Source organism: Psammomys obesus, unplaced genomic scaffold (assembly GCF_907164565.1).
Source record: "Psammomys obesus unplaced genomic scaffold, mPsaObe1.curated_primary_1811, whole genome shotgun sequence".
Lineage (NCBI taxonomy): Eukaryota > Metazoa > Chordata > Mammalia > Rodentia > Muridae > Psammomys > Psammomys obesus.
Window position 1 is genome coordinate 5236345 of NW_026585587.1, and position 14352 is coordinate 5250696.

A 14352-nucleotide genomic window follows, 5' to 3' on the forward strand; every position below is an offset into this window, starting at 1 on the left:
CTCCCAATTTTCTGAGAAAGCACCAGATTGATTTCCAAAATGGTTGTTCAAGTTTGTACTCCCACCAGCAATAAAGAAGCATTTCCCTTTTCTCACATCCTTGCCAGCATGTGCTCTTACTTGGGTTTTTTTATCTTAGCCATTGTGGTTGGTATAAGATGGAAGCTCAGAGTTGTTTTTATTTGCATTTCCATGATGACTAAGGATGCTGAGCATTTCTATTTCTTTAAGTGCTTCTCGGCCATTAGAGGTTCCTCTGCTAAAAATTCTCTGTTTAGGTCTGTACCCCATTTTTATTTTTTATTTTTTTAATTTTATTTTGTTTTTTATTTTAATCACAGGTCATTTACTTGTATCCCAGCTGTAGCTCCTTCCCTCTTTCCCTCCCAATCCCACCATCCCTCCCTCATCTCCTCCCTGCCCCCTTCCGAGTCCACTGATAGGGGAGGTCCTCCTCCCCTTCCATCTGACCCTAGTTTATCAGGTATCTTCAGGACTGGCTACAATGTCCTTATCTGTGGCCTAGCAAGGCTGCTCCTCCCTCGGGAGGGAGGGTACGGTGGGAGGGGAGATAGGATGATCAATCCTCACTTAGAAAGACAAAGGGGATGGACATGGGAAGTAGGAGAAAACAAGAAACAGGACAGGAGCCTACTGCAGAGGGCCTCTGAAAGACTACCTAGCAGTGTATCAAAGCAGATGCTGAGACTCACAACCAAACCTTAAGCAGAGTGCAGGGAATCATATGAAAGAAGGAGGAGTTAGTGTGACCTGGAGAGGACAGGAGTTCCACAAGGACCAAATATATCTGGGCACAGGGGTCTTCTATGAGACTGTTTCTCTAACCAAGGACTATGTATGGATATAACCTAGAACCCCTGCTCAGATGTAGCCCATGGTAGCTCAGTATCCAAATGGGTTCCTTAGTAAGGGGGACAAGGATTATTTATGACATGAACTCAATGACTGGCTCATAAATCTATTTTTTTTAATCCTTGGAAATACTCCTTTGAATTTTTCAAAAGATCTGTACATATGTTGTTCTTGCTTGCATGTTATTATATTATTGTGTTAACTTCTCATTACTATAACAAAATACCTCAAGTAATCCACTTATAGAAAGAAAATTTTATTTTGGTTTATAATTTTGGAGAGTTCAGAATGTAATTAATTAGCACCTGTTTTTGGGCCTGTAGTGATGCAGCATATTGTTCTGGGAGTGTGTGGCAAAATAAAACCACCTGTCTCTTGAGTGGGGCCTGATAGGAAGAAAGGAAGGGAGGAGATAATTAAGTCAGTTCAGGGTCCACAAACCCCCTCAACTTAAGGGCACCCAATCATTATTAATTTTTTTTCCGATTTCTACTGTCATCCAAAGTGCTATGCTGGGGACCAGACCTTTACCACCACATGGACATTTGAGGAGTACCTAGTATCCAAACTGCGGCAAATAGTATTTGTTTTCTTCCAGTGGTGTGTCCCAGTTACTGGAAATGTTGTCAATGATCATTTGCCTTTCTTTTTATAGTTTAGTTTCAGTCCTGTAACAAACCCAAGAAGCTGGAAGGGCCCTAAAGAGATTATCTAGTTAAATGGAAATGTGAGAAACAGAAATGTAATCTGTTAACTGTGAGAATGGTCTTATTTTTTTCTTGGCAACTTTTTTATCTGTAACTGGACATATGAAATAAGCATTTCCTGCTTTTTATTGTTAGAAAGGATATATACAGTCCATAGTCTATAAATCTGTTGGTCATAACTGCTCTTTGGTGGGAATTGGGGAGGAAGAAAAAGAATGAATTGGAATACATGCCTAGTGGGTGAGAGTGTGGAATAAAGAGCACCATCATCTTCTGTTCCTTTGTATTGCTTGTTCCCCTGGAACACCTCTCCCCTGGGAGCCGCATTCCCTGTATCCCCTGCTGGAATCTGGCATGTGTTATCTCGTAAGATCTGTGCTTTCAAACTGTGCATCTTGGTCAGTTTCTCAGGAATAGATGCTGAGTTTAAATTCCTAGGCAGAACACATGGAAAGGAATACATAATGTACAATAAGCAGCAGACACTGATCACAAATAAAATCACTGGCTTGGCATATGTTCACTAATGTAATTTTATATTTGACATTATTTAATTTAGGATCTTAAAATTAAGCGTCATTGAAATAACTGATAATTAGTATTTTATTTTTTTCTTACAGAATGGAAAATGGATAAAGTAAGTTTTTTTGTCATACTTTCAAAGTTGTATTTCTGTTATCTTTTTTAGGTTGCTGTAGTTAAACTGAAAAATGCAGATAAAGTATTTGCCATGAAAATTCTGAACAAGTGGGAAATGCTGAAAAGAGCTGAGGTAAGTCTTTCAACCTTGTAAAAACTGATGGCGCATCAGTTGTTTTTCATTTAGACTATTTTGTAGCATGTTGGTATTAAAAGCCTTAGTACATGGATATTGGAGTACTTTTGCAAACTCATGCCTAGTCTGAATATGTAGCAAGGGGGACTCAAATTATTAGTGCATCAAATTATTTTACCGAAATTAACTGTGTGTGTGTGAGAAAGGAATTTCAAAACAAGAGGGGTCCCAGAACCAGCCGTGTCACCACAAAGTGCAGTCAGTGTAAAGGGGCCTGTGAGGTGCTCAGCAGAGGGTGATCCCTGGACATTACTGTGGACAGAGAACTGACAACAGAAAGCTGTTCTCTGCCTGCACAGGTGTGCGCCGTGGCACCTGGGCACCTGCATACATTTGCACGTAGACATGTGTGCACACTTCTGCGCACACGCACGGAGTAAACATTTAAAAAGACAAAAAGGTAGAGGAACTGTGACATGCTCTCCGTCACAGCTGCTCAACGTCTCCAATTGGAAGGGAGGTCGACATGATCTTGGGATAATTTTTACATGAATGGGTTTTGTAGGTTGTGTGCATGTTGCAATATAAAACACTTTCCAAATTAAACTTATTTTAGCGGAAATTCTGGGCTTGGGGAGGGGGAATACATTTAAACATTGGAAGCTATTGCTTAAATAAATGTTTACATTATTAACTCAGGATGTATCTGTGTGTGTTTTTCAGCACACTTGCCAATTAACAGAAATTATCAAATGATTTTTTGTTATACTAAAACATTTTTATTGACTACTTAAAATTAATGTCTCAGTTTTTATTTTTTATTTTTTGCCATGTGTGGCCAATCAAATAGATGTTAAACTATATACTTTAAAGCAAATTCAAAAGCTGCTGGGTCAACCTAGCATTTAAGAGGTAGAGGCAGAGAGATTAAGAATTCAAGTTTGTCCTTAGTTATATAGCAATTGGATTCAAGGCTAGCTTGGGACACAAGAAGAACATGTCACAAACAAACAACAAAATTAATTTGATTCTTTGTTGTTAAAAAATGGAAATTTTAAGATTTTTTTCAATTTAAAATTCAATTTAGTTTTCAAAATGACAAAATATTAGACTTTAAATAGTCTCTTATTATTTGAAAAGATTTCTCTGAAACAGTATTTTATGAATGAAAGAAGCCTTTATTTTTATTCCCCAAAAATGAGAAGCCAGACAGGTTCTAGTAATCAATACAGTTTGTTGTTTTGTCTGATGATTTTGTCTGTTTTTATTGTATGAGTGTGTGTGAATGTGCATGTGTGTGATTATACATATGCATGGTATGTATGAGTATATGCATGTACGTGTCATGGTACCTATCTATGAAAGTCAGAGGACAGTTTTCAGGAGCTTATTCTGTCCTTTGCCCTTGGGACATGGAGACTAAACTCAGATCATCACTTTTTACTACTGGCCGAGCTATCTTGAGGCCACTGTGCATGCAGTTTTGATATGCTGCATCATATGCTGTATGTGATTGCTAATTTGAGTCATGTGGCAGCTTTGCAGAATTATCACTTATGTGTGGACCTTATTTAACTTCTCTTTTAACATAGAAAGTCTTTAAATTTATTAAAATTTCTTTTTCTCTCATATTACATCTTGATTGCAGTTCCCCTTCTTTTCTTCTCCCAGGTCCTCTCCCTACACACTCCCCGCACACACGCACACACACCCACACACATGCACACATACACACGCACTCCCACCCACCTACCTACCCACTCCTCATTTCTCTTCTAAAGGGCAGGCCTCCATGGATATCAACCAACATGACATGTCAAGTTGCAGTAAGACTGAGCACCTCCCCTCCTGTTAAGGCAGGGCAAGGCAGCTCAGAGGAGGAAAAGGGTCCCAAAAGCAGGCAGCAGAGTGAGAGACAGCCCTTGCACCCACTGTTAGGTGTCCCACAAGAAGACCAAGCTCCACAACTGTAATGTACATACAGAGGTTGGTTAGACTTGTGCAATCTCCCTGTTTGTCTGTTCAGTCTCTGTGAGCCCCTATGAGCTAAGGTTAGTTAATTCTGTTTTTCTTATTGATTTTCTTAGGTGATTTCTGGTTTTCTTGACTCCTCTGGATTTCCCAAGGCCCCCTTAATGTTTGACTGTGGGTCTTTGTATCTGTTTCCATCAGTTGCTGGATGAAACCTCTCTGTTGATAGTCATTCTAGGCACCAGTCAATGAGTCTATCAGAATATCATTAGGGATCATTTCATGGACTTTTTTTGTCCAGTCATGTTTAGTTCTATCCTAGGTCTCTGGGCTGTCCAGACTCTGGGTCCTGGCCTTCCAGACAGTGTCAGAGTGGACTCCCTCTTGTGGCATGGATCTCAAGATGGACCAGCCATCGGTTGGTCACTTTTACAATTTCTGCGCCACCTTTCTCTCAGCACATCTGTAGGCAGGACAAGTATAGGTTGATGGCTTTGTGGCTGGCTCAGAGCCTCTCAGCACCCCCCCCCCCCCCCCCCCCCCCCCCCCCGCCCCGCGGGGGGCCCCGGCCCCCCCCCCCCCCCCCCCCCCCCCACTGGAATTGCTGGTTAGAAGGGAGGGTCAGTTCAGGTTGCACATTCCCCATTGCCAGGAGTCTCAGCTAGGGTCACCTTGGCAAATTCCTGGGCGTTTCCACTGCACTAGGTTTCTAGCTCATCCACAAATGCCCCCCCCCCGATTCTAGTCATTTCTCTCAGGACTCTCTTCCTCCATCGTTCCCCCACCTGGTGCTTCCTGTTTGTATCTGCACTAGCCCCCAGTCCACCTGCAAAATTTAGTCCATTTCTTCCTCCCAGGGAGATTCATGCACCCTCTCTTGAGCTCTCCTTGTTACTTAGCTTCTCTGGGGCTATGGATTGTGGCACGGTTATCCTTTACTTATAAGGGAGTACATACCATGTTTATCTTTATAGGTCTGGGTTATCTCACTCAAGACGATTTTTTTCTAGTTACATCCATTTGCCTAAAAATTTTATGATGTTGTCATTTTAACAGCAGGGTGATACTGGGTAATACTCCATTGTATAAATTACCACTTTTTTTTTTAAACAAGGGAAAGTAGGGAATAACCTTGAATGCATTGGCATAGGGCACAACTTCCTGAACAGACACCAATAGCACATGCACTAAGATTGACATTAGTAAATGGGACCCAATGAAACAGAAAAGCTTCTGTAAGACATTTATATCATCTTGTTAATAGGTTCATCTGTGGTTACATTAAACAATTCTGTGAATTTTTCTGTTTTAGACTATAGTAATTCTAAAAAATAGTAACCTACTTAAGACTGTGATACAAATTTTGAACAACTGTTTGCGTAGTGTTTTCTAGGTTTGTGTGAAGTGTTCTTTAAAACATTTTCTTTCCCTTCCAGACAGCTTGCTTCCGTGAAGAGAGAGATGTGCTGGTAAACGGAGACAATAAGTGGATAACCACTCTGCACTATGCTTTCCAGGACGACAATAACTTAGTAAGAAGTACATGTTTTTGTGTCCTTAGTCTTTTGTTGACTGAGTTTAGCATCATTTTTAAAATGTTACTTAAATATAGGTTATTTTTTAATATAAAATTACTGCATTTTACAAAGCATAAGTTGTGTACCTGTATGAGAATTTTTTTCTGAGAAATTTGATGTTTGTTCTTAAATTGGATTTGCTAACGTCTTTAAATAAGAAATCCCAAACTAAATCTAAACTGTTTAATTTCTTTCAGTTAAATTCTATAGGAGGGGGTTCAGGAGTTTTTCTTCTTATGACTGTCCCAGTATATTTTATTAGTAGTATTCTGCTTCTTCTTTTTAAAATTTTTAATTATTATTATTATTATTATTATTATTATCACTTAAAACAATTTATTCAATTAGTATCCTGGCTGTGGCCCCCTTCCTCATCTCCTCCCAGTCCCACTCTCCATCCCTCTTCTCCCCCTATGCCCCTTCCCTAGTCCACTGATAGGGAGGTCCTCCTCCCCTTTTATTTGACCCTAGTCTATCAGGTTTCATCAGGACCGGCTGCATTGTCCTCTGTGGCCTGGCAAGGCTGTCCCTACCTCAGGTGGAGGTGATCAGAGAGCAGGCCACTGAGTTCATGCCAGAGACAGTCCCTGCTCTCCTTACTAGGGACCACACTTGGATACTGAGTCTATGGGCTACATCTGAGCTGGGGTTTTAGTTCCTCTCTGTGCATGGTCCTTGTTTGAGGTGTCATTCTACACTTTTTAAAATGACCAGGTGCTACGTTAGGTTGAGCCACACTTATATTGACATCATGGACCACTTCATGAAAGCTTGGGAGGAACTGAGGGAAAATTCACAGTATTAAAATCTGTAACACTTGAGTAAAAGGAAGAATGAATAGAGAAACTAGAAACAGTGAAGTAGAAGTCAACGGATAAATAAGGTTGTTTGCTCCATTTGGGTATGTACCTCCTTGGGCTGCTGCTATTCATAGTTCTTCAGGTTTTGATCCACTATTGTGTCCAGATTTATATCTTTTAGGAAAGTATTCATTTCTTGAGAAGCTGCTATGTACCATACTTGGCAACTGGAATAGAAAGAATAGTGGGCAGTTTTTGTTTATTTGCTAAATGCTTACTGCATGTATGCTCTCCCTAAAGTTCTTTGTATCTGGAGAGAGACTAGCCAGCGAGAGATAAAAGCTCTCTTTTCTCAGTGTTCTTTTACATAAATTATACCAGATGATAAGTCTAAACTCAAGTAGGTAATATATGTGAAGTAGTTTAGATGATGAAAACGCTACATTTTCAGGGGTATAAAGTCAGTGAAGATGCTACCCAGCCAGTTATAGCTTGGTAACATTTTGAGTTCTTTGTGCATTGCTGTACCTTGGCATTTTTATTATTTTTTATTACTAATGCATACCTATCCTGTTGGAATAATGAAAAAAGGGTAGTCTTCAAATATACTTTCCTGAACAAGATGGGTTAGCGAGCAAAGCATTGTGTTTATCGTGCTAACACATCACCACTCTGTGCTCATAGAATATAGCGGACACATGTATCGTCACATACACCATACATCCACCACATTCCCGGTTCACAGAAACGAATCGATTGGAAAGTCGGTAAACTTAAAACGGAATGCTTCAGTATAATTTAATGTCTAAAAATTAAATGAAAATGAGTCTGCAGCCATACATGTGGTTTCTAAGATGGTCATTTATTAGATAAGAAAGGCATTTACTGGTCTTCAAGCCAAATCATGCTTGACTGCAAAGCAGAGCAAAAACGGTCAGTTGCTCAGAGAATTGAAGACATCAGGAGCAGTACTGATTTTAAAGCTAAGAAAATGTGGAGATTTATTTGTTTATAGCTGTAATAGACATGAGGTTTGTTGGATATCAAGTCAGATCCAGATGTTTAAACAATGTTATTCCAATAGTATATACCTTATATGTGTATAGAATATGATAACTTTTTCAAAAATTATAAAATTGGACATAAAAGCAATTTAGTAGGCAGCAAGCAGCATTTAAAAATTAAGTAGAGAGCGGGGCAAGATGGCGGCACCGGGAGGACTCTCATTCTGAGGAGCAGCACAGCAGGATTGGCACAGTGACCAGCAATCAGAACTCGCGGTCATAAAACACAAGTGATTGTGTTTCACAGGTGAGGGGATACCCCACGGTGGGGGATTCAATCAGCTTTAACTCACCCGGCTAAACCGCGAAAGAGATCCCGGTTCCGCCAGGCGCTTGGTCACCAGCCCAGAGCTACACCCCAGCGTGATCTGGTCACGGTCCCAGACTGAACTGTGGGCCCACAACACCATAGACTGGATTTCCCAGTCGAGAGATAACCCCACGGAGCAGGAAACGATTGGGACTGACCTCAGGTTACCCAGACATCCCCTGGAAATGACTCGGGTTCCACGGGCGCCCCAAGAGCCAGCCTGGACCCAGAGCTGGGACCCAGGCGCCTGCACGGAGCCCTGCCTGCGCGCCTGATTCGCCGCCTCAGATAGAACTGTGGGCACCAGGGCACCAGGCACCAGAGACTGCATTTCACTGGCAGGTGCAAACCCACAGGGAGGGAAACGACTGGTCTGATCTCAGAGCACCCAGCCGACACCCCCACCCCGAAAGGGACTAGGGAAAATTACCCAGTTTAGGCAGCAACCAAGGCTCCAAACGGCCAGAAAGGCGGAGCCACAAGCAGGGATCTGTGCCTGTGGGTTCTACTCGCCACCCCAGACAGAAGAGCGGTCCCCAAAGCAAAGACTGTGTGTCTCTGGCAGGAGGAAACCCCCAGCGGAAGGGATCATCAGCTCTAACGCTTAGGACACCCAGCACCAAAACACTTCCTGGAATCACGCAGACTCTAGGCTCTAATGCAGGCAGGAGCGCTGTGCTCTGCCGCCATTATTGAGTTCCCCTAGGGCACTGGGACACACAGCTGCATCCTCAGACCTACAAAAGCCAGAGAGCCATTACAGCAGCCCTCAGATACTGTGCCAAGGATCAACCAGTTATCCCTAGCTAGACTGTCAAAACTGTGGGAATCCCTGGTCCTTCAAGAGGGCGGCACCCACAGTGTCTGGACCAGAGCAGTGCCTGCAGCCGCCATCCCAGACAGGGACACACAGCTTCTGGTCCAGAGTGAGGCACCCAGCCTCCAGACCAGAGCAGTGCCCCCAGGCGCCAACTCAACCTAGGTGCACATTCTCCAGGTCCAGAGCGGAGCAATCAGCCTCTGGCCCAGAGACTTGCTGAGTGCACCTCTCACTTTCCCAGACAGAACTGTGCGCCCCAGGATAACAGACTGAGTTTCCCTGTTGGGAGAAAACCCCACAGCTAGGGAATCAGCAGGTTCTTCAAGAGGACTGTACCTGGAAATTTAGTGAGCAGCAGCACACTAAATTTATAACAAGAAACCCAGCAGTGGGGCAGCTGTCTTGAGAACTTCTATGAGTAAGAGGAGATCCCCCCCTGCCTAACATAGACCACAGCTACTACTCAGGGCTATAAACCTGAGGTAAGCAGTGGCAACTCCTGAGAAACACTGGTCATACAGTGACCATAACCAAAAAGCAGAGAAGGACTCCTTCAGGAAAAATCATCTTCTGGCCAAGGGGATACTCCCTACCTCAGGACTCCAGGAAGCACAGAAACTAACAGCCAACACCTAAATCAGCCCAATGGGTAGAGGTCAGCGTAAAAGCTCAACCAACAAAAGACAGAGCAATATGGCATCTCCAGAACCCAGCCATCCAGGGGCGAACAGCCCTGGACAATGCAGCATAATAGAAACTCAAGAAGATAACCTTACATCTGTGTTGATGAAGAGGATAATAGAGGAAACAAATAAAATACGTAGAGAATTATCTATCAAAGAAAATGTTAAATCCAAAAAATTCCTGACACAGACCGTCCAAGAAATCCAAGACAATATGAAAAGACAAAACTTAAGAATAATAGGAATAGAGGAAAAAGAAGACTCCCTTCTCCAAGGCCCAGAAAATATTTTCAACAAAATCATTGAAGAAAATTTCCCCAAGTTAAAGGAGAAGCCAATAAGGATACATGAGGCCTACAGAACACCCAACAAATTTGACCAGAAAAGAAAATCCTCCCGCCACATAATAATCAAAACAGTAAGTATACAGAACAAAGAAAAAATACTAAAAGCTGCAAGGGAAAAAGGCCAAGTAACATATAATGGCAAACCCATTAGAATCACACCTGACTTTTCAACAGAAACTATGAAAGCCAGGAGGGCCTGGACAGATATCATGCAGACCCTAAGAGAACACAGATGTCAGCCCAGGCTACTATACCCTGCAAAACTCTCAGTCCTCATAGACGGAGAAAACAAGATATTCAATGACAAAAACAAATTTCAACAATACCTACACACAAATCCAGCATTACAGAAGACACTGGAAGGGAAAATACAACCCAAGAAAATTAGCTTCTGTCAAGAAAACACAGGAAATAATTAACCTTACTACAGTAAAACAAAAAGCAACCAAGCACACAACCTTATGAACACAGCCAACATCAAAATCAAAGGATCTAACAGCCACTGGTCATTAATCTCTCTCAACATCAATGGACTCAACTCTCTAGTAAAAAGACACAGATTAACAGAATGGATACGTAAACAAAACCCAGCAATCTGTTACATACAAGAAACACACCTAAGGCACAAAGATAGACATTACCTGAGGGTGAAAGGTTGGAAGACGACTTTCCAAGCAAATGGATCCAAGAAACAAGCAGGAGTAGCCATTCTAATATCTGATAAAATAGACTTTCAACCAAAATTAATAAAAAGAGATGAGGAAGGACACTTCATACTCATCAAGGGAAAATTCCACCAGGAAGACATCACAATCCTGAACATCTATGCCCCAAATACAAAAGCACCCACATTTGTTAAAGAAACATTGATAAAATTTAAACCACATATAGATCCCCACACATTAATAGTGGGAGACTTCAACACCCCACTCTCAACAAAGGACAGGTCAACAAAACAGAAATTAAACAAAGAAACAATATCTCTGACAGAGGTCATGAATCAAATGGACCTCACAGACATTTACAGAACTTTACACCCAAACACAAAAGAATTTACCTTCTTCTCAGCACCTCATGGAACCTTCTCCAAAATAGACCATATAGTTGGTCACAAAGCAAGCCTCAACAGATACAAGAAGACTGAAATAATCCTGTGTATCCTGTCTGATCACCATGGAATAAAGCTGGTCTTCAACAACAACAGAAATAGCAAAAAGCCTACACACACATGGAAACTAAACAACTTGTTACTAAATAACAGCTGGGTCAGGGAAGAAATAAAGAAAGAAATTAAAGCCTTTTTAGAACTCAATGAAAATGAAGACACAACATACCCAAACTTGTGGGACACAATGAAAGCAGTGCTAAGAGGAAAGTTCATAGCACTAAGTGCCTTCAAGAAGAAATTGGAGACAGCTCATTCAAGCAACTTAATGGCCCACTTAAAAACCCTAGAAAAAAGAAGAAACAGACACACCAAAAAGGAGTAGACGGCTGGAAATAATCAAACTCAGGGCTGAAATCAATCAATTAGAAACAAATAAAACAATTCAAAGAATCAATGAAACCAAGAGCTGGTTCTTTGAGAAAATCAACAAGATCGACAAACCCTTAGCCAAGCTAACTAAAAGGCAGAGAGACACCACCCAAATCAACAAAATCAGAAATGAAAAGGGGGACATAACTACAGACACTGAGGAAATCCAAACAATCATTAGGACTTACTTCAAAAGTCTATACTCAACAAAATTTGAAAATCTAAATGAAATGGACAATTTTCTTGATCGATTTGACTTACCAAAGCTGAATCAGGACCAGGTAAATCAATTAAATAGTCCTATATCCCCCAAAGAAATAGAAGCAGTCATCAAAAGTCTCCCATCCAAAAAAAGCCCAGGACCAGATGGCTTCAGCGCAGAATTCTACCAGACCTTCAAAGAAGAGCTAACTCCAGTTCTCTTCAAACTATTGCACAAAATAGAAACAGAAGGAACATTACCAAACTCATTCTATGAAGTCACAGTCACCTTGGTACCTAAACCTCACAAAGACTCAACAAAGAAGAGAATTTCAGGCCAATCTCCCTTATGAACATTGATGCAAAAATACTTAACAAAATACTTGCAAACCGAATCCAAGAACACATCAAAAATATTATCCACTATGACCAAGTAGGCTTCATCCCAGGTATGCAGGGGTGGTTCAATATACGGAAATCCATCAATGTGATCCACATATTAACAAACTGAAAGAAAAAAACCACATGATAATCTCCCTAGATGCTGAAAAAGCATTTGACAAAATCCAACATCCATTCATGTTTAAAGTACTGGAGAGATCAGGGATACAAGGCACATATCTAAACATAGTAAAGGCGATATACAGCAAGCCTATAGCCAACATCAAACTGAACGGAGAGAAACTTAAAGCAATCCCACTGAAATCAGGGACAAGACAAGGCTTTCCACTCTCTCCATATCTCTTCAACATAGTGCTGGAAGTCCTTGCTAGAACAATAAGACAGTTGAAGGAGATCAAGGGGATACAGATGGGAAAGGAAGAAGTCAAATTATCACTATTTGCAGATGATATGATAGTATACATGAGTGACCCCAAAAACTCTACCAGAGAACTCCTACAGCTGATAAACACCTTCAGCAAAGTGGCCGGATACAAAATTAACTCAAAAAAATCAGTAGCACTCCTGTATACAAAAGACAAAAGGGCTGAGAAAGAAATTAGAGAAACAACACCATTCACAATAGCCACAAATGACATAAAGTACCTTGGTGTAACCCTAACCAAGCAAGTCAAAGACTTGTATGAAAAAAATTTCAAGTCTCTGAAGAAAGAATTAGAGGAAGATATGAGAAGATGGAAAGATCTCCCATGCTCATGGCTTGGCAGGATTAACATAGTAAAAATGGCCATCTTACCAAAAGCAATCTACAGATTTAATGCAATTCCCATCAAATTGCCAACACAATTCTTTACAGACCTGGAAAGAAAAATTCTCAACTTCGTATGGAATAACAAGAAACCGAGAATTGCTAAAACAATCCTCTACAATAAAAGATCTTCTGGAGGTATCTCCATCCCTGATCTCAAGCTGTACTATAGAGCAACAGTTATAAAAACTGCATGGTACTGGCATAGAAACAGAATGGTGGATCAATGGAATCGAACAGAAGACCCAGAAATAAACCCACACACTTACGGACACCTGATTTTTGACAAAGATGCCAAAACCATATAATGGAAAAAAGATAGCATCTTCAACAAATGGTGCTGGTCCAACTGGATGTCTACATGTAGAAAAATGAAAATAGATCCATACTTATCACCCTGCACAAAACTGAAGTCCAAGTGGATCAAAGACCTCAACATAAAACCAGACACATTAAATTGGCTAGAAAAAAAAGTGGGGAATACCCTAGAACTCATTGGTACAGGAGAAAACTTCCTGAACAGACACCAACAGCACAGGCTCTAAGAGCAACAATCAATAAATGGGACCTCATGAAATTGAAAAGCTTCTGTAAAGCAAAGGACACCGTCATCAAAACAAAGCGACTGCCTACAGATTGGAAAAGAATCTTCACTAACCCTTTATCTGACAGAGGACTCATATCCAATATATATAAAGAACTAAACAAGCTGAAAAGCAACAAACCAAGTAATCCACTTAAAAAATGGGGAACAGAGCTAAAGAGAGAATTCTCTGCAGAGGAATATCGAATGGCAGAGAAGCACTTAAAGAAATGTTCAACCTCATTAGCCATTAGGGAAATGCAAATCAAAACAACCCTGAGATTTCACCTTACACCCATCAGAATGGCCAAGATGAAAAACTCAAGGGACAACACATGCTGGAGAGGTTGTGGAGAAAGGGGAACCCTTCTCCACTGCTGGTGGGAATGTAAACTGGTATAACCACTCTGGAAATCAATCTGGCACTTTCTCAGACAACTAGGAATAGCGCTTCCTCAAGATCCAGCCATACCACTCCTAGGCATATACCCAAATGAGGCTCAAGTACACAAAAAGGACATTTGCTCAACCATGTTTGTAGCAGCTTTATTTGTAATAGCCAGAAGCTGGAAACAACCCAGATTCCCCTCAACTGAAGAATGGATGCAGAAATTGTGGTACATCTATACAATGGAGTATTACTCAGCAATGAAAAATAAGGAAATCATGAAATTTGCAGGTAAATGGTGGGACCTGGAAAGGATCATCCTGAGTGAGTTGTCCCAGAAGCAAAAAGACACGCATGGTATATACTCACTCCTATAAACATACAACATAGAATAAACCCACTAAAATCTGTACATCTAAACAAACTAAGCAAAAGACCCTCATTAAAATGTTCAATCCCCATCCTGAAAGGCAAAGAGGATGGACATCAGAAGAAAAAGAAAATAG

At 41.0% G+C, this 14352-nt stretch overlaps 1 protein-coding gene across 7 annotated transcripts in view; it reads left to right on the top strand.

Annotated features, from left to right (window-relative positions):
* Cdc42bpa (CDC42 binding protein kinase alpha) overlaps nucleotides 1–14352 on the top strand; it is a 217125-nt gene that overhangs the window by 78656 nt on the left and 124117 nt on the right. For all 7 annotated transcript variants that reach the window (XM_055608986.1, XM_055609009.1, XM_055609024.1 and 4 more), the window contains 2 exons: nucleotides 2269–2352; nucleotides 5763–5858. In XM_055608986.1, coding sequence (XP_055464961.1) covers nucleotides 2269–2352; nucleotides 5763–5858 — 180 coding nt within the window. The remainder of the gene's footprint in view (nucleotides 1–2268; nucleotides 2353–5762; nucleotides 5859–14352) is intronic.